General features: G+C 41.5%; 2 protein-coding genes across 4 annotated transcripts in view; one reads left to right on the top strand and one right to left on the bottom strand.

Annotated features, from left to right (window-relative positions):
- Positions 1 to 131: 131 nt before the first annotated feature.
- nr1d4a (nuclear receptor subfamily 1, group D, member 4a) lies at positions 132 to 11,153 on the bottom strand. Its single transcript, XM_034144559.1, has 8 exons — positions 10,578 to 11,153; positions 5,201 to 5,509; positions 5,021 to 5,109; positions 4,784 to 4,928; positions 2,281 to 2,819; positions 1,996 to 2,181; positions 1,656 to 1,866; positions 132 to 1,530 (listed from the first exon to the last, which is right to left on the bottom strand). The coding sequence occupies exons 1-8, from the start codon at positions 10,597 to 10,599 to the stop codon at positions 1,334 to 1,336; spliced, it is 1,698 nt and encodes a 565-aa protein (XP_034000450.1). The 5' UTR covers positions 10,600 to 11,153; the 3' UTR covers positions 132 to 1,333.
- Positions 11,154 to 14,659: 3,506 nt separating this feature from the next.
- The window catches only part of rarga (retinoic acid receptor gamma a), a 42,882-nt gene continuing 32,877 nt past the window's right edge, over positions 14,660 to 24,664 (top strand). The window contains exons 1-3 of one of the 3 annotated variants that reach the window (XM_034144554.1): positions 14,660 to 14,736; positions 14,865 to 14,966; positions 20,104 to 20,169. The gene's annotated coding sequence lies outside the window, so the exon portion shown is untranslated. Of the gene's footprint in view, positions 14,737 to 14,786; positions 14,967 to 20,103; positions 20,170 to 24,664 lie in introns of those variants that run through there. The other 2 variants (XM_034144553.1, XM_034144555.1) reach the window with 2 other exon arrangements.

Below are 24,664 nucleotides of genomic sequence, written 5' to 3'. Positions count from 1 at the left end.
ATAAAGCAGCATTAAAGCAGCACATTGATCTTAAAATAGTAAAATAAGTGTACTTTCCACCACTGGTTCTAACTTCATCTTTACTACATTTTGCCTGAATGGATACAAATAATGACACAAAAACAGAGTAATAGATTATTTGAACTTTATATCATTATATAATTTCTATATAGGAATACTTATTTACAAAATGTACAATCAGCCAAAATCAAACAAACAAACAGTGAGAAGACCAATCAAATAAGATTGCTCACAAAAATATCTCTTGTGTTTGTATGACAAACATTGGGGGCAGAGGAAGGGTGAACGTTGGAGTGAATGCTGGTGACTTCAGGGATTATGCTGGTTGGTTACATCATCAGTGCGTCTAAGCCATCTAAAAAATCCCTACCTCATATTCTCCTGTGCAAAACCCCCTTGGCATGGCCAAACCCAAACCTAATACGGGAAGGTCAGTACATTCTTCTTTGCACCAAACTCGTCTGTCCTGTCCATCACATCAAATCAGTCATTGATACCTTGACATTAGGGTCATATAATATTTACAGCATCAAAAATAAACAAAGGAACTACAAATCCAAACATGCATGACGTGTCTCGACCAGTCCAGCAGTCATACAATATAGTGACACGGATACAATGTTTTTTTGAAATAATAAAACATGCCATTCACTTATGAAGGAGTCAAACTTAGACTTAAGGTGCGCCTGGAAGATTTGTCAAAAAAGTAAGAGACTGAATGTATGCTGTTGTGTACAAGTGCCAAAATAGTGGTCTCATTTGAGTAATGCAGGTGGTATGTTTGTGAAACATTGATACACATTTACCTTTAATATTTCGCTTTTCACTATGTATTATGTACAGGTTCCCTTTACCTTAACCACAGACATACAAAGTCAGTCAGCCCTAATGTTCCCTAAGTGAGTGCTGTCTTTTAGCTACTGCTTAGTGATGGAAGCTGCACAGCATAAGGAATAAACAGAAGTGAACAGATTTTATTCTTAGGTACACTGGACATATTGAGCAAGTGCACAAATAATTTCTCCAAAACAGCAATACTAAATCTACGTGGTCATACATTTCTCTACTGAGACAATGTCTTTCAAGAGATGTTGAGGTTTATGTGTATACATGAGTAAGTATAATCAATAGTGAATCAAAAGGTTTGTTACTGCCTTCAATTATTCTTTGAAAACCACTCCTCAGGTTTTACAAATCCTTTTTCTTCAATTTTCTAGAAGGTCCTGTCCATGGAAGATAATATCTGTGTGTGTTCTGTATGTTTTTCTGTAAAACAGTTTGTGTCTGTGTTCTCCGTGAACAAGTGGCCTGCTTAAGGGTCAATGCGAAAGGCCAGCAGTTTGTCGGAGTGCATATTGTTGAGGGTGCGCAGGTCTGGCAAGCGCAGGAGGAGTTTAGGGAAGAGGGTGTTCTCATCTGGGCGACGGCGAGTGATCAGTGACCGTAGGGCACGGATCAGACCCTCCTGAAGCTGCTCCACAGCCTGCATGTCCAAGATGCCAGAACGATCTAAGGAGCACAGAGGAGCGTCAGTGTTAGTGTTTGACAGAAACAATTACTACACTATTGGTTCATTAATAACATTTTACTCCTTTGTCACTGTTTTCATTATGTAAATAGTGTGCCTCTCTCACCTGCAGACACCAGCACCACAGCCATAAAGAGGGCCATTTCATCAGGCTCTAGCCCCAGGGAGCCCAACTTCTCACTGAAGTCAAACATTGCGTCCAGCAGAGTGCCCATGCCTAAGGCCCGCAGGGTGGACAGTGGGTAAGTTTGGCCGTTCAGGAAAGTCACTGTACGCTCCTCAGCATTGAACAAGGTGCAGAACCTCACCATCAAAACCTAAACACACAAGAAACAAAAAGATGAGTTTGAGTCAAAAACGTACACTAAGCAAACATTTGGACTCGCAAAGAAGGAGCCACATGCCTTACATATTTCATCTTAATCATCAAAAATGTATGTCCTTACCTGGAAAGTGCCTGATTTGAGCAGCATGACTTGGTCTTGTTGGCCAAGCTCTTGAAACCCTGGGATGCCCTTGGCGAACTCTACCACCTCCTTGACAGCAGGAGTAAAACACTGCGAGAAGGATTCCCATATCTGCTGACTCGTGCACTCTGCCCCTGATACAGGCCACGCATTGAGGGGACATGCCTTTAGAAAAGACAAAAGAAATAGAACAATTAATAAGTTGCTGATCAAATAAGACACATCACAAGAGTTATGATCTGATCATATGCTTTCTGCACTTACCAGCACTTTAGCTCCTGAAGCTAATTTCCATGGGCAGGAGGGCTGGTTTTGGGAACCTGCATTGTGAAAACTGTTATGATTGGCAGAGCTGCCCCTTTGAGAGGTTGTACTGTTGGACTGATCTTGATTCTGATTTGTTGAAACTAAGTAGGAGGAGCAATTGTTGTCAACATTGTGGAATGTGGATGTGTTGTCATTAGGGACAACAGGGTAAGACTGATAACTCTGGATGGAGGCGGGGTGAGAGGACACTTGGGGAAAGCTGGCATCCTGAGAAAAGGGACATGTGTTGGAAGAGATGTTAGAGCTCTTGGTTGATCTCTCTTCGCTGTTGCTGCTGGTGAAGATGTCGCGATAGGCTCTGGAGATTTCCCCGATGGCCTCTTTTGAGTTGCCATCTTCTGTGCAGCTGGCAGTTTCCCTCACTGAAGGGGATTCCATCTCCATGGCAGCTGACTCATTCAGGCTATTCATGTAGCTCTGCATCTCATCCAGGAGCCGCTGCTTCTCTCTTTTGGGGATGCGGCCAAAACGCACAGCTGGTGAAACACAATCAGTGAGAAAAGATCAGTTTTCAGCTATTGTAACAACATGACATTTTGACAAGTTCTCAAACAAAACCTTAGACACATTCTTAAAGATCAAGAGGCTGGCTATAGATTAAACTAAGCTTAGTGAACCAGTTACCCATGAAACCTCTATATACAGACCACAGAATCACCCTAACATGTGGAAGATTCTAAAGAGTCACATCCCAAGTTATGAGATAAAACTTTCCTCTCTTCACCCCCTTCCCACAGTAACCATCAGCTGGTGAGGCTATTTATAGATCCCCTGCTACCATCTGCCTCATCCTCTTCTCTATCCACCCGTCTCCTTCCTCTCAAGCTCCCTCCCTCCCTTTGTAAGTAGGGCAGTGGGGCAACGTGAGCATGATGTCACTGGCACTGAGATCGTGATAGGGAGAAGGATGAGAGAGGTGGGCTTGAAGGGCATAAACGAGTTGCAGAGACATGTTTTAAGAACATGAAGAGGACTGATGTGAGAGACTGATGGGTAACACTGTGTGTTAGTGTTTCTGTGCTGGTGGATTAAAGATAGCAGAACAATTTTTATAGTATGTTTAAATGTATTTTTTTAGAAGTGTGGCAAAAGATTCTTCTGCATAAATAATTTGTATTACAAAGCAATGTACTGTTACTCCCACTATGTTAAACATATGACATTTACATAAAACATAAAACTGCAGTGTTAAGTTGAACGAGGTGATTCACTTAACCTAATATGCACAGATATTGCTCAAATAAAGAAGCAAATGCGGAAAAATAATGCTTTGGTTAGAGGAAGAATAATGTGCCATCATGCCAACGGACTGAATCATTTGCCTATGCTGCAGAGCTAAAGTCACACAGCTGCGTGGTGTGAAATCAGGGTGTAGTATTTATTGTGGGCTGCAGGCAGTTGCATGCGGTTTTCCTGTTTTCGTAATGATTGAAGCAGAGCAAAAATGGGTTTCTAGGTTGTGGTTATTTAGCATTTTCAAGTTTGCCTCTATGAGGGTCAACCTAACTGTTTTCTTATTGAGTCGTATTATGACACCCTATATTCTCTGTGCACCAGAAGTGTCAAGCACATGCAGAAAGAACAGCCACCTGTTTACTTGATAAAGCAATGACGGGTGCTGGAGGGTGGAGATAAGCAGAAACCATACTGAGAGGAAGAAGGAAGGCAAACTATACCAAGTAGGTCAGGGTGTGCGAGTACACTATAGGCCTAATTCTGTATTGTTTTTCTAGGTCAGCCCAGCTGTATTCTTAATCTGTAATGATATGTCATCAATCAAAGTTCAGCAATCAGATCTAAAACTACTTGATGTGAGCATCATGCCTGATCACGCATTGGCTGTTTTCTGCATCCCTTGCTAAAATGTTGTCCCTCATTAATTGCTGTAAGACGTTCTATGGGCATACACAAGGTAATCAAGTTGACCCTGTTCCAATTTCCTAAAATAATTCCTGTGTTTGCTGCAGTTTTCCAGATGATAGATAGCTTTGGGGACGCCAAGGCTCCTCTTCTCATAAATCATTGTCTGAATGGGAGATGCAAGAGAGCTGAGGGAACATGGTGGGTACGTGGAGGGGGAGGTACTGTACTGAACAAGAGCATAGAGGTAAGCAAATTATGGGAGGATGCTGCAAAGGCACGAGAAAGACACACAGAAACGTAAGAGAGTGATACAAGGCCAGATGGTAGTGTTTGGCAGTGCGGTGACAAAGAAGGGCAAGCCAGGTGCAGGTCTGCTGATTAAGTTAGTGGCTGAGCTACTGGCACGATAACCTCAAAAGACTTTCCGCATTACATTTTTCACACAGACCTAGATATCAGCACTCTGCCTCTTTCAGGCCACCTAATTCCCCTATGCTTTGGCTAATCAGGGCACTGTGGCATTTTGGCACAACTGCACAAGGGCCTCTCTCATGAAAAATGTGTCAGGATGTCTCACCATCTCTTGACATGCCAACAGAGAGGCATTTCTTGAAGCGGCAGTGCTGGCACCGGTTGCGGTTCATGCGCATGATCAGACAGCTCTCATTCTTCACACACATCTTGTAGTTGATGTTCTGCTGGATGCTGCGGCGGAAAAAACCCTGAAACAAAAATAAAATCACATGAAACTGGTGCACTGAAAAGGAACACATTGTTGAATCAATCCGTGTGATTTTTCTTATCAGGGTCTTACCTTGCATCCTTCACATGCATGAACTCCATAGTGGAAACCAGATGCAATGTCACCACAGACTTTGCAAAGCAGGACCATTCCACCCGTCTCTGAGGAAGGGTTCACAGACTGTTAGATCATCTGCAAAATATCGATTAAAGTATAAATCTTAATGCAAAACAACAGTGAGGAAACACTTACTTGTGAAAGCTCCTGTGAACCCGCATGGCCTCTTTCCTGCAATGGGGTGTGCAAACGTATGCTGTGGAGTGGCTGCCGCTGGGGGGGCACTTTGGAGCTGTGGAAACTGTAATACCAGTTTGGAGGATAAGGTTCTGCATGAAGCTGCCCTTTGTTTAACAACCCCAATCTCTGTGAAGACCACCTCCTCTGGAGATGATGGCTGGGAGTGTGGAGAAGGGGACTGTGTCTGGTACCCACTGGAGGGGCTTCCAGGGCTGCCGAGGCTGGGGCTGGAGCTGCCGGAGGACCCTGCGTACAAGATGACGCCTGCAGACAGGGGACAGAATGGAGAACATCAGACCTCTGAGCTGAAAGTTTGCGATCAGGTCAAAAATATCATTTCAAGCTCTAGACTTAAAGCACATAATGTAATTATCCAGATATTGGAAATATTATTATTAAGATTATATTATATTATAATTATTATAATAATAATAATTATTATTATTATTATTATTATTTTGTATATGCTATATGAAAGTGATGGCTTAATCAACATCACACATTTTTACGTTGGCTATCCCTATTTCTTTTTTTTAAATAAGCAACTATATAACTTTTAACGTGATTTGAAGTCGCGCAAGTTCTGGGCAGCAGTGAACAGCTCTGATAATTTGCCGTGTCTTTGTCCTGAGTTCAATATGCATAATGTTGCGCTCGAGCGGATACAGTAGGCGCTAAAAATACTGCTGTTAGCACAGCAACAAAGCAGGCAGGCTTCTAGAAGGAGAACCAACGAAAGGCTCCTTATGTAAATAATTCCTGCGTCATGCTCATGCAGTAGGCTATTTATAAAGAACCCGTATATGTGGAATGTTCTTTTCGTCGTTCATCTGAGAATGTTTGTAAATGTCCCCCCCCCCCGCCCCTCTCTGTCTTGTAGTCATGCGTTGTGGATGAGCTGAGACGCGGCCTCACGTGTCTGCAGGGTCTGCTGCCTCCTCCGCTCCAATAATAGCCTCGCGCTTCTGGCACCGTGCCCTGCGCCATCTAACTGCACGACACCTGACCGCCGCCTCACATGCATGGACTGCTGACACGGTTACTGTTCTGACTGAAATCCGCAGTCTCGTGTCGAAATACACGTCAACAATCTAAACGTCAGATCGTTGTTTACAAACACAAGCTGACTGGGAAGCTCCCCGGGCGTCAAGTGGCACCATATCTCAGCCACTGCTGTTCATGCACCACCAACAATTGGAGAATGTGAGTCACGTTTTTGCAGAGAAAAAGTCTCAGCTGTACTGGACTGGTGTATTTAATATACTAACAACTCAGTGTACAGTAGAGTCCAGCAGAGTGACGTTTAATGACACATTATATAATGGGTAATATTCCAAATAATACAAACAAATATGGTTTCATTGTAAAACTTCCATGATGAAATATGGATAATATTCAAATAGCCTATAGAATACTTTGCATCCAAAATCGTGCCATCATACATTAGTTTAACTCAGCCTTTAAATCATGCACAAGTGCAGCAGACCTCTCACTGTGTGTATGTGTGTTGCTGGCGGAAGTATTTGTTTTAGCTCTTATGTTTTGATAATCCCTCACCCAGCACGGGTTGGTGGTTTGTTGACTCATGCCAGAACCAGCAGACCCGAGCCTCAACTCTTCCTGAGCTTACATTCAGACATAGCCCAACCCCCACTGCAACCAAACACATTGTAGGTCCACCTGAATCACATCTACAGGAAGTATTTATGAATGACCTGGATAGCTGCCCTGCTGTAAACACTGTCAATGAACAATCCCTTTTACAATCCGCGAGTAGTGATGGACAAATACTATAAAACCTCCATGTGTCAAGTGCCATAGTCAAAAGGTTAATATATAAACATTTCACACTCCCTTCATAAATGTGGTTATATTGTGATCATAGCATCATTGCCACATATGGTTAAAGAAGTCAAAGAAAGCTGTAGTTGTCATCAGCCCTGCTTTATATTCTTAGTATTGGCAGCCTTAAGTATCAATCAGCTTCTAAATACAAGTGTTTCACATGTATCTATTTATGCTCATGTAAAGTTTAGCCTACCCATGCAAACCCTAATCTGACTTGGACTGGTGCGGCAGAGAAACGTGAGCGGTGAGCACAGGCACAGCAGTTCCTTTCTTGTCCTTTATCTTTTACTTTCACTCAATCAACTTCTAATGTAGGACATGAGAAGACCCACAGTTAAGGCGACCATATAGTGTTGCCCTTGTAACGTTTGTAACTAATATTTATTATATGTAAAAGCCAATAAAGAGTTGTGCTACTTAAAATAGCGAAACGGTGAGTACTACTTGGGTGTTTGCAGTATACTTCATAGGCTTGTGTAAGTAGGTCAATATCACAGGAACTTGGTAGAACTCTGTGTATGTGCCTCCAGCATCTCTGATGCTGTATCACACACTCTGGCTCATGCACTGACCATGAGGAACTGTAGGCTATCAGAGCATCACAGGGGATAGGAGATATAATACAAACACCAGGATATGATTTGAAATCTATAGTCTTAATGCCCTGGGTTTTACAGTTGTTGTGGCTGAAATTGCTTAATGTCTGGCATACACGCTATCCAACATAGATTGAAAAACATCCTTTTGTAGGATATGAGGGATGCAGCCTTAATGTTTCTAATCCGATATCTGTTACAGCATCGTTGGCGAGGGAAGCGGATGAGAGGAGAGATGTTGTGTTTAACAGCAGAGTCACGTTCCAGCTGAAACCCACCCTAATCCGATCTAAAACGACGCGATGGGTAGGCCATACAGATGTTGCAGAGTCAAAATCAAGTCAGTTTACCGCACTGCGAGCTCTGTTTCAAGAGGGGGGGGGGGGCTTCGATACAAGCAAAAGGCGCATGTGGCGGGAAAACGTGACGAGAGAGAAAAAAGCAAATGCATGCAATCGCTGACCCACTGACCAGGCTCACCATCGCCGCAGGCAGCATCCGTACAAAAGCGTCCGTGAGAGCGGGGAAGTGGCGGGGGGAGGGCCCGGGGAACTCACGCGTCGCACGCGGCTCAGAGAGGGAAGCCACGTGAGGAGGCTTTTGACGGAGTGTTCTCTGGGAAGACACGAATTGCGCTCTAGCCAGAAGCCCGAGCTTCTACAGCCCGCCAGGCGCTTCACAATTAAAGAGCCACATTAAATAGAGCAGCATGTTATGTGACGGGGTGGTCTGTGCACCAGCATCAGCAGCGCGTGCACTGTCAGCTTGGCTGTTTCTATGTTAGGAACAATATGTGAAGTATGTGGCCAGACCTGTGGGCCAGACCCAGGTTTATGTTCTTAGGAAATGCAATATGAACACCTACTTCTCTAATAATCACGTTATTTCTTCCAAATGATGGCCCAGAGACCTATGTTTGATATCGGCCTATACACGTTGTTTTCGTAAAACCCTCTTTTATAATGATAATTAATTACTAATTTAATTATTGTAAATGGCCTATATAAGAATATTGGAAATGGTCAATTGTACCACTCAGAAAAGCTTCACAGGCAGGCAGTATTTTTTGGTTAAAAAGTTGCAATATTACCAAATAAAAGTAATGAGAATACTAATTTAAATGTGGCCCATACTGTATTTGCCTTTATGAGAGATTAAGGGGGCTTGTCTTGTTAAATGACAGTCACATCAAAGTACAGTTAACCTCTTCACTTTATGTCAAGGATGTATGTTGCAACTTGCATACTGAGGATGTACACATGTGTAATTTAAATGATTTAGTTTCTTTCAAAACATGGGATTAACTCTTACAACTGATCCTGAATGTTTATGTTATGTTGATGTAAACATTATACCTGCATATTTAGGTTCGTTTTGTATGCTAGTATAAGAAATGGGATTTTAATTGTTGTTCAACCCAATTACCCAAGAATGTCTGCAGGGAAGGGGTTATGTGTCAACAAACACATGCACACAATCATTTAATCTTCTAGACTTTATGATCGGTACAGCCCCCCACTGCAGACATATTTTTTGCCAAGTTTAATGTTTATTAGCTTTGTCTCTGATCACTACACTGACCCCATGGATACAATGAAGTCATGTGAATTCCAATAACATTAAAGGTCAGGGAAACCAGTTCAAGGTGTTCTTTTAGAGTTAGAAAGCTGAGAGGAAGACAAAATAACAAAAGACGTATGGAGAGATAAAAGATGCACTGCCAGTTAAATAGAAAATAAGCAATAAAATAAAACGTAAAATATATCAACCGACAATCAAATTAAAGCTTGAAATTACCAATTTTCCCCTCAACAACAAATAACATCCTTCAAACATCACACAAAACCAGTAAACCCAGTATGCAGTATTCATCTTTATAGGCTGACTAATACTACATCTACTATCTGTGATTACACATTTAACTGCATTGCTTGTTCCGTGACAACCACTGACCTACTTTATCCACATAAATAGAAAGTCATAACTCGGTGAGTGGGTTTAGTGTTGCCCTCAGATTAGAGTTACATGATGACGCTGCTTACAGGGAGCGCCCATCACCTGTACTGTAACGTGACTATCGCTGTTGTAAATGATTCACCGTCAATTAGCAAGGGGAAGCACAAAGCATGTGCACCTTTGGCTGACCTCGAGAAAGCCCTGTCTAATCATCTTCACGGTTATCATGTAACCTGCAGGCACCGATAATAGAAACAAACACGACCTTTACGCCAAACTTTCTTTATTTTTTCCAACGTGAGGTGATAAAGGGTTAGTGCACATAAAGTGCTGGCTCTGGAAGATTATTAATACAATGAGAGCCAGTGCACTGAAGCTCCACGTGAGTTTGTTTTCATGGAGAGTAACAGGAAGTGGCCAGCCTTCCCACAACCTTATGGTGTTCTAACTGGGGCAACGCTGAGTTAAAAAGTAAAAACAAAGTTTGCGTAGAGTCCTCCTGCATTGTACTTTTATTAAAGTTTACATGATAATTCCCGAAGACCAAATCGCACGAGTCTTATTATAATAAAGAAAAACTCATAAGTCAAACCTGCTAAACTTATATTTCTGGAACCTAATGTTTGACCTATAATTATAACTTACACTTTAGATTGCACATGGTTGACAATTATACCGTATTTGGCAACAAATTAAATGTAGAGATTTCAGTCAAATAATAAATAATGCCTTTTTGCATTATAGCCTATTATTAAATATTTCTTACACTTAAACTGAAGTTATATATTTTTTATTTCAGGTTTAGATTGAGTCAGACACATCTTAATTGTTTTCCCCTATTGATTGTTAGCAACAAAATCATTGAAAACGCTGCAAACCAATTCCGCAATCTTAGTTAAGAATTTCTTATATAATGGTAAAGTGAAACTTACCACCACCAGGGCTGTTATCCATTTTCTCTTGTAGATGGCTATCACTTTCAAACGGACTTGAAAATAGATGTAGTTGAAAGTCACAAGACTGGAGCTAAAGTCTTTTGAAGACAGGTGAGGAAGTCAAAAAACAGCTTTGCGTAAAACACCTGCTCCATACAGCTACAAATATCAAGAAGTGATGGAAATGTTTCCAGTGAGCGTAAAGTTGTCTCCCAGTAAGTTGTAGAGATGTGTCTCTCTTGGTGCTCAGTTCAGGTCTGGCAGAGGTGTGTTGAACAGGCTGGTCTTCTCAAAGATACCTGGATGCCTTCTGTTCTCGAGATACTGCGCCTCGACGCGAGCGAGTGTGGTGTTGCACGAGCGAAGATTAAAAGATTCTCATGATGAGAAAAAAAAGATAAATCAGCATATCCGTGAGCTAAGTGTCAGGCATGACATACACACCCACTGATACACACACCCACATCTATCACGTTTGTAGGTGAGTATGTGAAATGTGGCCGCCTTTTAGAGTGATCAACTTGTGTCTGTTGTGTGGGATTTGGCTCACTCTTTGTATCTCGCGGACTCCCTTCTCTCCCTCTCTCTCCTTCACGCTTTTGTGCATTTTCATTGGCGGGGATCAGGAGCGGAGGGGAGTGTGATGCGTTTATTCGACCGTGCATGAGTTCAGTAAAAGCCACGCTACATGTGAGCCCTGCATGTGCCGGGGAGAGCGCTGCCCTACTGATACACTTTTTATGCAAAATACTGAGCGTGTGATGCGCGGTGATGGAGAGATTGGAGGATGAAGCACATGGACAATAGGCGTGGCTCACCGTGACTGCATGCCTCTCTGACAAGTAGCCCTGCAAACGGATGGTACACACTGACATGCCATTCAACAAGCAAGTGTAAAGTGTAAAGCCCCTGTGCCAAAGGAAACTGTAGATGCGCAACTAACCCTATGGCACGCCAACAATAATATATGACGAGCCGTACGTAAACAGTCAATTGCGGATAAAATATTGAATGCTGGGAAATGCAAATCCTATATTATTTCAGCATGTATCTGTTTCGTGAAAACAGTCCCACTCTCAGACAGTTAAGTATTAAACAAATATGTATTTCACTTAAGCATACTCCTTATTTTAAATGTTTGCCCAAAGTTAAGTTGTATAACATTCAGTCAGCAACAAACTCTGTAACCTGCTGCGTAACATGCAGGTTCATACTCGGCGTGTAGAAAGCGCCACCCAGTGGTCATTCATGGCATTGCCGCATACACAGGATCTGTCTGTCAAGAAAAAATGAAGTCTTAATGGAAGAGCATACATAAATGTTGTTACTTCAGACATATTAAGTCTTAGTAATTAAATATTTTCATATGTTGTAAAGACTTGCATTAAGTTGGATTTACTTTCAACACACATTGCTGATAATCAGAAATTAATTTTAAACAGTAAGACATGAGTTAAGCATACAACTGAAAAATACACTGCTTTGGTATAAAGGTTATTCTTAAAATGAACCAAATGAATGTTTTTTATTACAAAGCTGTAATAAGAGTGTTCTATTATAATGTATGTACATGATTATTTTCCATCTAGTAATTCATTTCTTTAATTCCTCTTCTCATTGTTACTTATTTAAACAGTATAAAGACGTCTTAAAGTTGATTAGCTCAAAAAAGTAGATCCTGCTTAATTTTGACAAGGATGAGCAGATTAAGTAGGCTATTTATTTACATAGGATACATACATGGTAATTAGTGGTGTACAGTAACTAAGTAGATTTACTAAAGTACTGTACTTAAGTACAATTTTGAGGGATTGGTACTTTACTTGAGTATTTCAATTTCTTGCTACTTCTACCCCACTACAAATCAGAGGTAAATCGTGTACTTTTACTTCACTACATGTATTTTATGCCTTTAGTTACTTTGCAGATTTGGATTAATGATGTCAAATATAATCAACACTTAAATAAGAACTTAATATTCACAAGCTACCCTGCAGTATATAAAGTAATTAAAATTAGCTGCACCTTTACAAGCTTTGATCAAACTTAAATGCATCAATAATTATAATCAAAACATATAATATATATTATTCTAAAATAGGCCAATCTGCTTAACGAGTGTTTTTACGTTGGGGTCATTTAAGTATGTTTTGATGCTTATACTTTTGTACTTATATAATAAAGTGTTCCTGCACTCTTAAATAATTACATATAAATAATTGACATACACAATCCTACATAGAAAATATATAAATCACAACCATGAATACAGGAGTCGTTTAAAGTGCAGGGGGCAGAAAGTGCATTAGCCATTGAGGTAAGTCATAGTTTTGAGTAGGCTACTTCTTCCACCTCTGGTAATTACTTGTTTTGTTTTTGTTTTTATGTGGCTTCCTTTCTTATGGGCTTAGATATGTCTCATCATTATTTGTGTGAACATAAAAATAATTTGTGTGTAAATATGTGATTTGTAAAGGTAAAACACCATCCACAAATGCATTTAAAAGATTTGCAAACTCACAAATAAATTTGCAAATGTAAAACGGATCTGCAAATACGCAAAATATTTTTACAAATAAAAAAAAGATCTTTGAATATCTCTTTAACATTTACAACTTTCGATCAGGCATTTGTGAATCCATTTTGTATTTGTCGACCAAAAATGCGCTTGTGGATCTCACATTTCTGCTTGTGGATCTCAAATCTCTGCTCGTGGATCTCAAATCTCTGCTTGTGGGTCGTCTTTTTGCTCTTTTTCATTTGTATTTAATGTTATTATTTTTATACTTGTTTCCACACATTTCACAATTTGGGATGAATGAAGTATCTATCTATCCATCTATCCACCCTCTCTCTCTCTCTCTCTCTCTCTCTCTCTCTCTCTCTCTCTCTCTCTCTCTCTCTCTCTCTCTCTCTCTCTCTCTCTCTCTCTCTCTCTCTCTCTCTCTCTCTCTCTCGCGCTCGCTCGTGCCACACACACGGAGCCGAGCTTGAATGAAACACCCAGAAGTAGGCTACTTGTACTGTACTGTAGCATATCATTTTCGAATCAATCATTTTTCAAATTATGAATTTCACATATAAAAAAACCCCCATACATTTCTTGGGGTTGCTTAGCAGTTGCTAGGCCAATTGTTGGTGTTGCTGTAGCAACTGCAAGCTACCGCCTGGCGCCGCCCCTAGATAGATAGATAGATACTTAATTCATCCCAAATTGTTAAATGTGTGGAAACAAGTATAAACATAATAACATACAAATTAAAGCAATAGACAGAAATATATGCATATACAGTAGAAAGGACACGATGAATATTATAACATTTAATGTTACCTTACCACTGCACTGGTAAGGTTAAACTAGGCCGATTAATAAAATGTGAAGTGCTTTGTAACTTTGACCCGCTTGACTGAATACACAAAAAACAATGAAGAAAGTTGAACCAATAAACTAACACAAACTAACTGTATCACTATAACATGATGATGATGGTGATAAAGAATGCATAACGTTCCGCTGTTCATTAAAAAAAAACTGCGCATTAAACAAACCATCATGCTCTTACTTTGAAAACCATGCGGAAATGTCGTCATCAGCAGGCCATCACGTGGTTTCCGAAAATAACCGAGTGAAACGAGTAGATTTTAGCCGAGACCGGCGGAAAGTTTGTCTCAAAACTCCGTGTGTGTAAAAAGACGATCCACAAGCAGAGATTTGAGATCCACAAGCAGAAATGTGAGATCCACAAGCGCATTTTTGGTCGAAAAATACAAAATGGATTAACAAATGCCTGATCGAAAGTTGTAAATGTTAAAGAGATATTCAAAGATATTTTTTTTATTTGTAAAAATATTTTGCGTATTTGCAGATCCGTTTTACATTTGCAAATTTATTTGTGGGTTTGCAAATCTTTTAAATGCATTTGTGGATGGTGTTTTACATTTACAAATCACATATTCACACACAAATTATTTTTATGTTTACACAAATAATTATGAGACATATCTAAGCCCATACTTTCTCCTCAGAATGAGTGCTGCAGCCCTCCCTTCCGTCACTAGGGGGAGACACCGTGCCAGAAATCCCCCCGCACGGTAGCACCCATCGACGCCCCTGAGCTGCTGCCGGGACCCAGTGACGGATTGGCAACAAACGAAGGTATCTGACAAATGACTGAAATGATCTCTGAAGCATAAAACCAAATGGAGCGGTGTCTACAAGCTGCTGTTCTGTAGTTGATGATTTCTCTCGAGTTTGGCCCTGACTTTGATTTGTCTCCTTCACAGAAAACTTCGTTGTGCGTGCGCTTGTCATCCACTATTTATGTTTCAAACTTCTCGGTGAGCTCGCTTCTGAAGCCGAGGCAAACGCTTCTCTAGTCAAAGAAGGTAGGATTGTGTACTTTACATAAATCATCTCCTGGCCTGATTAATTGGATGTGTCTAAGAATAAACGTAGCTCAAGCTGCGTCAGTCCGGGTGTGTTTACTGTATTTGTGTGAGTAAGACTCGAGCACTCATCATGAGAACACGTTATGGCAGGGCACGAGATAATTACAGGCTGTTGAAACTGTTTGGGGACTGTGCAGAACAGAAGTCGTTGCCAACATACACACCTGCAAAACCCCTGCTTTGCCTGAGGCTTGGAAGACAGTCTTCATCACTGTCTTTCTGTCTTTCCGTATGTCTGTCACCCATCCCCTAACCACCCCCCTCCCCCACGCACCTTGTTGAATGTGTGCTTTATGTGAATGATGCCAGTTCGGTGTGTGGCTGTTGATAGACTTCACTTTATTCCAGGCTGAACCCTACAGTTTCTTTTTGGAAAATCTTCTAGGATGGTGGATTAAGCTCAGGGATCCCGAGTTAATTAGCTAATAATTAAGATACTTTTCCAGGATGGTAGAGTTCTGGAATCAACCTCATGATCAGCAAATCTTTTTCTTCTTTGTCTGTGCAGATAAATAGCAAAAACATATGGCCTCCAACATACTAAGCATATACATCTTTATATACCAACCTCTTGCCAAAAAGCAAAAGCAAATGAAAACTTAGGTTTTTTTCATATTTCCTGCTCAGTATTTAGTGCCCAGCTTTCTCACAAGGGCAGTTTTATGTGCAGGGAAGGAGGCATGGAAAAGAAGACCTTTCCTTTTGAGCTCACAGATTTGCAGTAATTACAGAATCACTTCCATATGTGGCTCTCTGGCTGCCTTCTCGCTGCCCCCACCACCCCTCTCTTCCCCAGTGTTCTCTCTCTTTCCCTCTCCCCTCTTTCATTTGCATTCTCCCCTATTCCTCATTTTTTCTGCTTTTATTTTTTGGCAACCCCTCATGCACTCAGGGCATTTTTTTGTAAAACCACAGCTTAAACAAAGTTTATGATAATCAGAACATCCTGGCATTTTTGGCAAATGGCTGCGCTCTTTGGTGATTCAATTAGACCACGCTTGCCAAAAAAAGAAAAGAGTTTGTGTGCTTCAGTGAGAGAGGAGGGAGAGAAAAAAGAGACATGGACAGGAGAAGGGAAATGTTGAAGAATACGGAAATATGAAAAAGAGGAAAGCAAAAGAATGGGAGCTCAGTGAAGAATTTGAAAGGCAGGAACGGAGCGTGAAGGAGGGAGAGGTGGAACAGAAAATGAGGCAGCGAGAGGGAGGGCCGGCGTAATGCTTTTTGACAGAGGTGGGTTCAAGATGGGTTCATGATGACATCATGGCTGATTTTTTAGGAAAGTATAGACAGGAGAGCTGTTCACCTTTCATTGGACACACATGTTGGGGAATAGGCAGAGCGCTCATGTGCTGGCACACACCATGGTAGTTGTGTCGACAGCCTCTGAATGCACCCCAAAATATGCACCAAAAAAAGCACACACACACTCCTCTTTTTCATTTTCTCTTCCCCTCTCGTTTTCCCTTAGTTTCTTCAGCAGTAAAAATGCTTTTGGCTCTAACTGTTCCAAGCTTTGTGCTCATTTGTTTTTGTTAGAAGAGTACATAGTGGTATATGCCCTTCGGTCCCTAACACATAAATGTCTCCATTTTGCCATGAGTAACTCATTTTCCTGTGACTACTATTCCTCTGTGTATGTTTTTACTTCAAGGCGGTTGGACTCTAAATGAGCGCACTTTGCCAGGCTGGATGAATGAGCTCCTTCATTTCACAGGATGTGTGTTTAAGTCCGTAACCAAGAAAGTGCAAGCAAGTGTATATTTGTGTGTTTGTGTGTGTGTGCATGGTGTGGCTCTGCATGTGTGTTTGTAAATGAGTCTTTAGTGGGGTGTGTGTGTTCTGCCTGTCTCAGTGTGGCACCAAACTTAACATGACATCAATCTGAATGTGGGGAAATAGTGATCTCATTACTGGCATCTTGTTACTGATTAAAACCTGCCGCCACATGCCCCCACCACCAATCCCATCAAATCCCCCCCTCCTCTCCCTCCGCCTACAATCCATCCCTCTCTCCATCTCACCCCCCAGATTTTCTTCCCCTCCCTGTTACTATTTCACACCCCTTTCTCTCACATTCGCTGTACTCTGGCCCTCTTGCCTACCAACCCTCCTCCCCCTCTCCATCTCACTTTAACCTCTGTAACCTCACTTCCTCCCTATTTTGCTCCCACCATCATCCCCCCTTTCCTCTTTCCTTTCCTTAGCTGCTTTTCCTCTGCCAGCAAGCCTCAGGCCTCTACTCCATGGCTCTGTGAATGCAAATATGTTGAATCTAAAGTGGAAACACACGACTGAGTACGATGTTTCCATGAATATTTCATATCTTCATAAACACACCCAGAGAAGCTGCAAAGCTGAACAATGCCTGTGTTTGCCGGATGACTTCCTGTGAGGAATTGCCTCTCTTGCGTTCGACTTTTTGTCAGAGCACACTGTGTCAGGATTGATGTCAGGGCAGTGTGTTATGATGTCACAGGCTGAAGTTAATGATACGAGAACGGACGGGGCCATAGGCCATGTTTCCAGTGGTGCCCAGAGAGAGAGATAGCACCCTGATCTATCTTCATTATCCCCCACTCTGCAGCCTCCCAGACACAATGATCATAAATCTCTGCCTGGAGCACACTTCACTGACACTGAAACACAAACACCAGTAACCTCTGACCTTCTCACTGCTACTTCCTACTCGTACTCATCCATGCACACACACACACACACACACACACACACACACACACACACACACACACACACACACACACACACACACACACACACACACACACACACACACACACACACACACACACACACACACACACACACACACACACACACACACACACACACACACACAAAGCCTAAACACAGCCCCTGCTCAAGCTTACTGTCATAATTTAATAAGGAGCACAGCATGCCCCTGCGGGCTGACACACACGACTGCCATCATGCACTCAAATGCACATTCTCCTGACACAAATGCATGGTCTCCGTCAGAAGGATTGCATCACACTGACTTGAATTTCACACTTTCCTGTTTTCATCACTCTATGGCTAATTTCAAGTGTTTGTAGTGTCCTATGGCTTCTTGTTTCTTATTGTTTTCATATTGCTGATTTAGCACTGCCATGAAAACAGCTAAGGGATTTCTATTAGCCCTAGTGGCCTCATAAGCAACACATAAATCAAATGCAAACAAGATAAGGATCAGCTGAAGTGCTTTTTGCAGTATGGCTTAGATCTGTGCTTCCTGAATATAAGGTTTCTACAAAAAGGCAGCACTGCTTATCCATTCATTTACCCTGATTATGTACCTGCAAATCCACATCTGAAAAATTTATGAAAGAGCATTTCAGTAGCCTACTGTAGACCATATGTGGCAGTAAAAGATCGGAAGCGCACAGGAATAAGGAGAGCGGGGCCGGGCACTTGTGTTTTTTATTATGATGATGGCTTGACTTTATCCTGGAGACATATTAGGGTCAGTGTATTTGAGGATAAGATCTCTGCCTGAATCGGACCGGTAACTGATTTACAAACAAAATACGCAGCGGTTATATCAGGTCTTAAAGGCCTCTATTTGCGGCATTGTTTGTCAGTTATGCCTCAGACTGTTAGATTTGGGTTAATGTGTAGCGATGCATTAACGATTTACCAGATGGGGAACGTTTTAGAGGAAGTTTCATATATAACTTGTTATTTTAAAAAGCTGCACTTACTTGATTTAGATATAAATAAGACTAGATTGTTCTTATGTGAGAATGGATGTTTCAGGATTTAACCTTTTTTTCTTTCTTTCTTCACAAGGTGTATTATCTTTCCTGTGCATCAGAGGTAAAAGTGCCCGTTGAGGTGTGCCCTCTCCTCCCAGTACTGAGGTTTGAGGTGCTCTTCATAACCAAACTTGAGAAACATTACATTCAGAAAAGCAGGGCACACGCCCATAACCACAAACACATAAACACAGATCTGAAACATATGATCTCATATGGAGAGAGGGGCACGTTCCGGGGCACACCCAACTCTGCTGCTGCTGCACAGCTCTGCCATCTCTCACAGGACTTTCCTGTGCCACCACTACTTGTTCTTTTCAGAACTGACTTTAGACATAGAAATCTTCTGTTTTTCTTTTAAACAAGCTTGAATTTCCCCTAAAAAAACGACTAACTGCTTAATGTTTAGCAGGATGTTGACAGAAATGTTAGATTCCTGCTTTGAATGCCAATTTCTGGTTTCATTTATCCTCAGTGAGGATGTTGTTCATATTGTATCTGTTTTCTTTGTGTCCAATACTTAATTATTTTCACAAGGGTCCTCATACTTTCTTTAATATGAAGTCCTATCAGTATTCATAATAATGGTAGTTATTTATTAGTAGTTATTTATTACCACAGCTTTGGGAAGATTTTCCCACAAACATTGAAGTCAATAAAACCCAACGCCAAAGACAAATGACTTGTATAAGTAACTAGGTGCAAATACTCAGAATAAACCTTTAAAGCATCATCTTTGTTAAATCAAAAACATTATAGTTTGTGTTTAGGATACTGAAATATCCTCTCCTATTAAACTGTGAATTCCTTGATTAAACATGAGCGATCTAAGGATCACAACATGGCGCCGCGTTTTGACATGCGCAAACAGTTTGTGGGTAAACCGACTCTTTAGCCAAGAAGATGAAGGAGAGAAAAAGATTTCACCCGAGAGACAAAGAGGGGAGAGAGAATTAAAAACAGAAACTTAAGCTCTCTGGGCCTTTTTCTTCCCCCCAGGCATTTTGTGGCTTGTGAAAAAATGTGCTGTATATTTGAAGTGTTGGGTCACGTGACAAAGGAAGGCTTTATGAATCAGAGAGTATAATTATTTCTTAGTGAGTGAGAGAGTGAGTATGTGCCTGTGTTTGGGGAGTGAAAGAGTGATTTTAAGAGGTAGAGACTGCGAAAGAGGAGGAGGAGAGAGGCGAGAGGGGGAGCGAGGGAGAGGGAGAGAGAGGCTCACTGCTACTCTGTCGTTGCTGTCAGAAGGACTCTGATGAACGTACACACATCTTTTCTCCTTCTCCCCCGGCTAGCTCCGCTCATCAGACCGCTCCGGCAGCAGCTTCATCTGTCCGTCGGCCTCATCAACACCAGAGGGGGTGAGTAATTTGTGCTTAAAAAGTTCAAAAACTGTAACTTTAGTCATTGTTTGTTTTCTGTTTTGTCCCTCTCCCTCTCCGTTAACAGAGAGAGAGAGAGAGACTGCATTTTTTGGGAAGGGGTCGACTGTTTTAATTGAAGACAGAGACTGTGTGTGTGCAAAACACTTGAGAGGCTTTGAGACAATTAATCATTGTTTTCCCCGAAATCCGACCAGATTCTCATGTGTAAACACTAAAATGTCCTAACACACATGTTTGTTTGCATGCAGTGTTTTTGTTCCTTTCTGATTTATAAATGTGAGAGTGACACTGAGTTTATATGAAAACATTCTTGAGCATGTGTGCCTGGGTGCACATATGTGCTTATTAGTGAGTGTTTCAAGTGTTACCCAGTGCCTGTGGAGCTCTTTATTATTAGCATATGTGTGTGTGTTAGTGTGTACACGCTTGCATGTGTTTGATGTGTATGAATGTATCACCAGAGGAGTCACCAGTCCTTGACCTTTTTTTTAATAAGCAACATATGAACACTTGGAAGAGAGAAGCATTGTTTCCCACCTTTTAAACAGCAGAGTCTAATTCCTGTGGCGTGAGGTGTGTCTGAAACTCTGGTCTTAGTTTACATCGACATGTATTCATTGTGTTCCCATAGTAAGCATCGTGTCAGTCAAGATTATTTATTGACGCTGGCATACGTGCCAGGGTAACAGGTTCCACTTGTTACAGCCATGTGTAACACAGTGCATTTAGTGCTGTTTGATTTGGATATCAGATGATCATGCGCCTGATGTCACAGTGTAGCTTTCTGCAGTGTTTTGGTTTATTGCTCCAGCAGTGACTGGTCAGTAGGTAAATTGCTGCAGCTGGACTGCCTTGGCTTTGCACCTGCTGTCCACCGCTTATTTCCCTTGGTGGACTTGACATAAGTGTGGGGGACAGCTTGATTGAAGGGAACTGAAAAAAAAAACACCCACACGGTGGAGTGAGGGATGCCGGCTTGAAGGCCACAGTGATATCTGTGGCGTCCTCCGCTGTCATCTGGTCCATCAGTTCACGTCTCAGTCGGTGACATCTGGAGTGGAAGGAATGGAGCCCCTCTCTGAGTAATATTACTGCGCTGTCCTCCTCCTCCAGAGCACCACTCGTGGGTCCCTTTTTCGAGGACAGGCTGTCCATGCAGAACAGCTTTACCTTCATGGTGTTCAGTCACAGCATTTTGCTTGTCTTCAGTGACAGTTTGGAATCAATTATTATTTGTGCTTGCTGTTATGTGATCCAGATGGGAATGTGTCATTAATCATGATGCATGTGATCATGAGTATGTCAGCTTTATGGGCCTCACCAAAAACATTCTCTCATTTCTGCTGTTGTAAATATTTATCAGGCAACAGACCAGCTTTACAATTTATTTTCAGACTACAGATCAGGAATATTACACTTGTTAAATATCTTATAAATAACTACTTTTGAACAGAATCACAAAAGGGTGTTTTATAAAAGACTTGTGATTAGTGGTGGTTTTCAGTGCCTTAACTAAGTCTTAGACATATCATAAACAAATAGTGATACACAATATAATAATACCGGGAGAAGATTATAATAACAACGACAAATAACTACAATTACATTTTCTACGATTTCGGTTTTTTAATTAAACCATAAAAGTAAAAAAAATCTCACAACACTGTTATATATTTGTTACATACATTTTATTTAAACCAAATGGCAAATCCCATGCATGTTATGTGATGAAACTTTCCAGGTGTAGAGGGGTATGAGGCTTTGTGGGAACCACTGTAACAACATTTGCCCCATTAAAAGTGTCTGGATTGCAAAACAGTCGTTCATTGTGACATGACTTTGAGCTGTAAATCTGGGAGTTGTTGATACCTGTCTTTTTCTGGAATTTCTATAGCAATTAAGACCGAGCAGTAGGGAGGGGTTGGACAGGTGGTTTTAGGAGAATCGAGGGGCTCTGCTGCTAACACTCTATAATTAACAAGGAAACTATCTGCACACCATTTCCTATGTCTATTTTTGCAGGTGTTCTGATCCGATTGGGAGGATTTACATGTTCAACATGCCTTCAAGCTCTCATTAAATGTTTTGGCACAACGTTAAACTGAATGTGGGTTGTTTTGCATGTGTGTGTTTGGGCCTGCTTGTGTCTTAGTCGTGTTGCTTTGACTCCTGAGGCTAAAATAGGCGGTGATGATCCCATCCATTATGCATCTCTTTATACAGAGAAAGGATTGTTTTCTCTCTGCGTTAAGGAATGGAAACACCTTCAGTGTGAATCCCTTCTTTGAGTTACAAAAAAAAAACGTACAAGTTGCACTTTTTAAATCTAGAGGAGTAGCCATCACACTGTTAACTTTTTCTTTTGCTTTATGTCCTTTCACTCTGACTCTCTCTTCATGTGTTTCTCTAAATGTCTAGCCATCCTCTGCCTTTTCCTTTTCCTGTTGTGCTTTGTGTTCTTGTTGCTGGACCCACTGCTGAAGTCTTAATGTTGGGTTCTCCAAAGAGCTGTACCACATCATGGAAAGAGCAAGCTGTCAGGATGACTTCATCATGTCACAAAGTGTTTTATGTCTCACTGACTTCTCACTCTTTCCATACTTCTCTCCACTACTGCAAGTCAACACAGTTGTGTGACATTATGTTTAAACAAAGAGACGATTTAGGGATTAACGTGTGATGTTTAACAGATACAAAAACAAGGATTGCCTGATGACACTCCCCGGTGGCACTCGTGAAAATAATACCTCTTAAAGTGACAAATGATTACACAGAGGTGCTGTGAGCAAATATGTGTTGGTGAGATGCCGAGCGCAGGCAGATGTCAAACGGGTTTGAGGCAAAGGAATGCCGGTTTGTTTGGAGGCTCTGGACGTCTGTCACTAGTTGTCTCTCGCAGAGCCATTAGCAGGCCACTTGTTGAAAGACTGGGAGCTGTCAGCCTTGCATCAGATAATAGTGTCAGGGATATTGTTTTCACAGGCAAGATACTGCTGACGCCAGCAACAAGATCAGATAACACTCCTGATGTTTCAATATGAATATTTGGGTTCTCTGTCTTGACAGTCCACAAACAGTTTCTGATGGCTGTCGGCATATTAAGCCGTGATCATGCCACTAAGTGTTAGTGGTGTAAGCTAGTCTGTCAGCTTAGGATTTATGTGAAATTATTGTTAAACTGCTGAGGTAGTATGACTTCACCAACGACCCAAAACTCAAACATACGCCGCTCTGCTTCAAGTCGGGGGCCTTTACAAAGTTGCTGAAAATAAATCACTTTATGATGTTGTTAATTAAAGGACAGTGCCTGGAAGTCATGCACAGTTTTCTAACAAAATATGAGCAGGAGTGGGCAAGTCAGAGGTGGAAAAAGAGTGAGAAACCTCTGCCAAGCTTCCCCTGCCAGGATGCATGGTACACTTCATTTGTCTGGAGGCTGTTCATTTACAATTCAGTCCTTCCAGTAAAAGGCTTTGATTTGTTGCTCAACCTGCACTGACTGACACATATTCTTTAATTTACCTCACAGTAAATGTCTTTAAATTGCAAATTGCGGTTTTCTGGGCAGTTCAGAAAAACCCAAAGAAAATGTGTGAGCCTTCTCAAGCTCAGAAAAAATAAAACAAAAAGTCTTCCCAAGAGTCAGAGAGTGAGGAGTAGAGTTTGACATCAAAGGCACATTTCCTCAAAGTCAAACATACAATTATAACTCAATATAACATCACAGACAGTTACTGTAAGAAAGTTGTGTTTCCGTAACTGACAGAAGAAAACGTTTTCCAGGTCGGCCATGGCACCCAGAATCCTGCTCATATACGCAGAGTAATCACCTGTGGTTTCTTCTGCTGGCTTAAAAACCCACTGACTTTCTCGTCTGTGTGGTGCAGCGCTTCCTGAGATGCCGTGATTTATTTGTTATGTTTGACTGCAGTTCTTATTGCTTGAGGGGCCTCACGCCGTCACAACGTTTAAGGCACAATTGTTGTTTGGCTCACAGAGGACTTGATACCCTTTGTTTGATGGACATTCAATCTGTGAGAACTTCTCTCTCTCTCTCTCTCTCTCTTCCAGTCTCTTTCACTCTTGTTCGATTCTACTTGCTGCTACGTCTTCATGTTGAAAGTTAAACTCTTAAGCAAACAAGAGAATCTCATTCTCCATAAGCGTGCCTCGTCTTGTAGCGCCATCTCCAAAGTGATTGATCTCATTTCATTTGCTACACAGCGTTTTGTACTGATAACATCAATGGATTATCTCAAGAAACCAATGAGGTGCTTTAAGATGATGAACTACTGTGCGTTTTGACACTCCACTATTTACAGGAACAACCAAAGTACATTTAAACTGCTACAGCGCCACTCTTAGGGAATGATGGAAAGTCCCAGCAGCAGCCGGGAACGCGTTCATAGCTGGCCGTGGTGCTGCCTGCCTGGCCGCCTGCTGCCTCCTGTGTGCCCCCCAGGCTCAAGGG

The sequence above is a fragment of the Trematomus bernacchii genome, unplaced genomic scaffold (genome assembly GCF_902827165.1).
Source record: "Trematomus bernacchii unplaced genomic scaffold, fTreBer1.1, whole genome shotgun sequence".
In the NCBI taxonomy this organism is placed as follows: Eukaryota; Metazoa; Chordata; class Actinopteri; order Perciformes; family Nototheniidae; genus Trematomus; species Trematomus bernacchii.
Note: the sequence above shows the minus strand (reverse complement) of the source record. Positions and strands in the feature narration are given on the sequence as shown.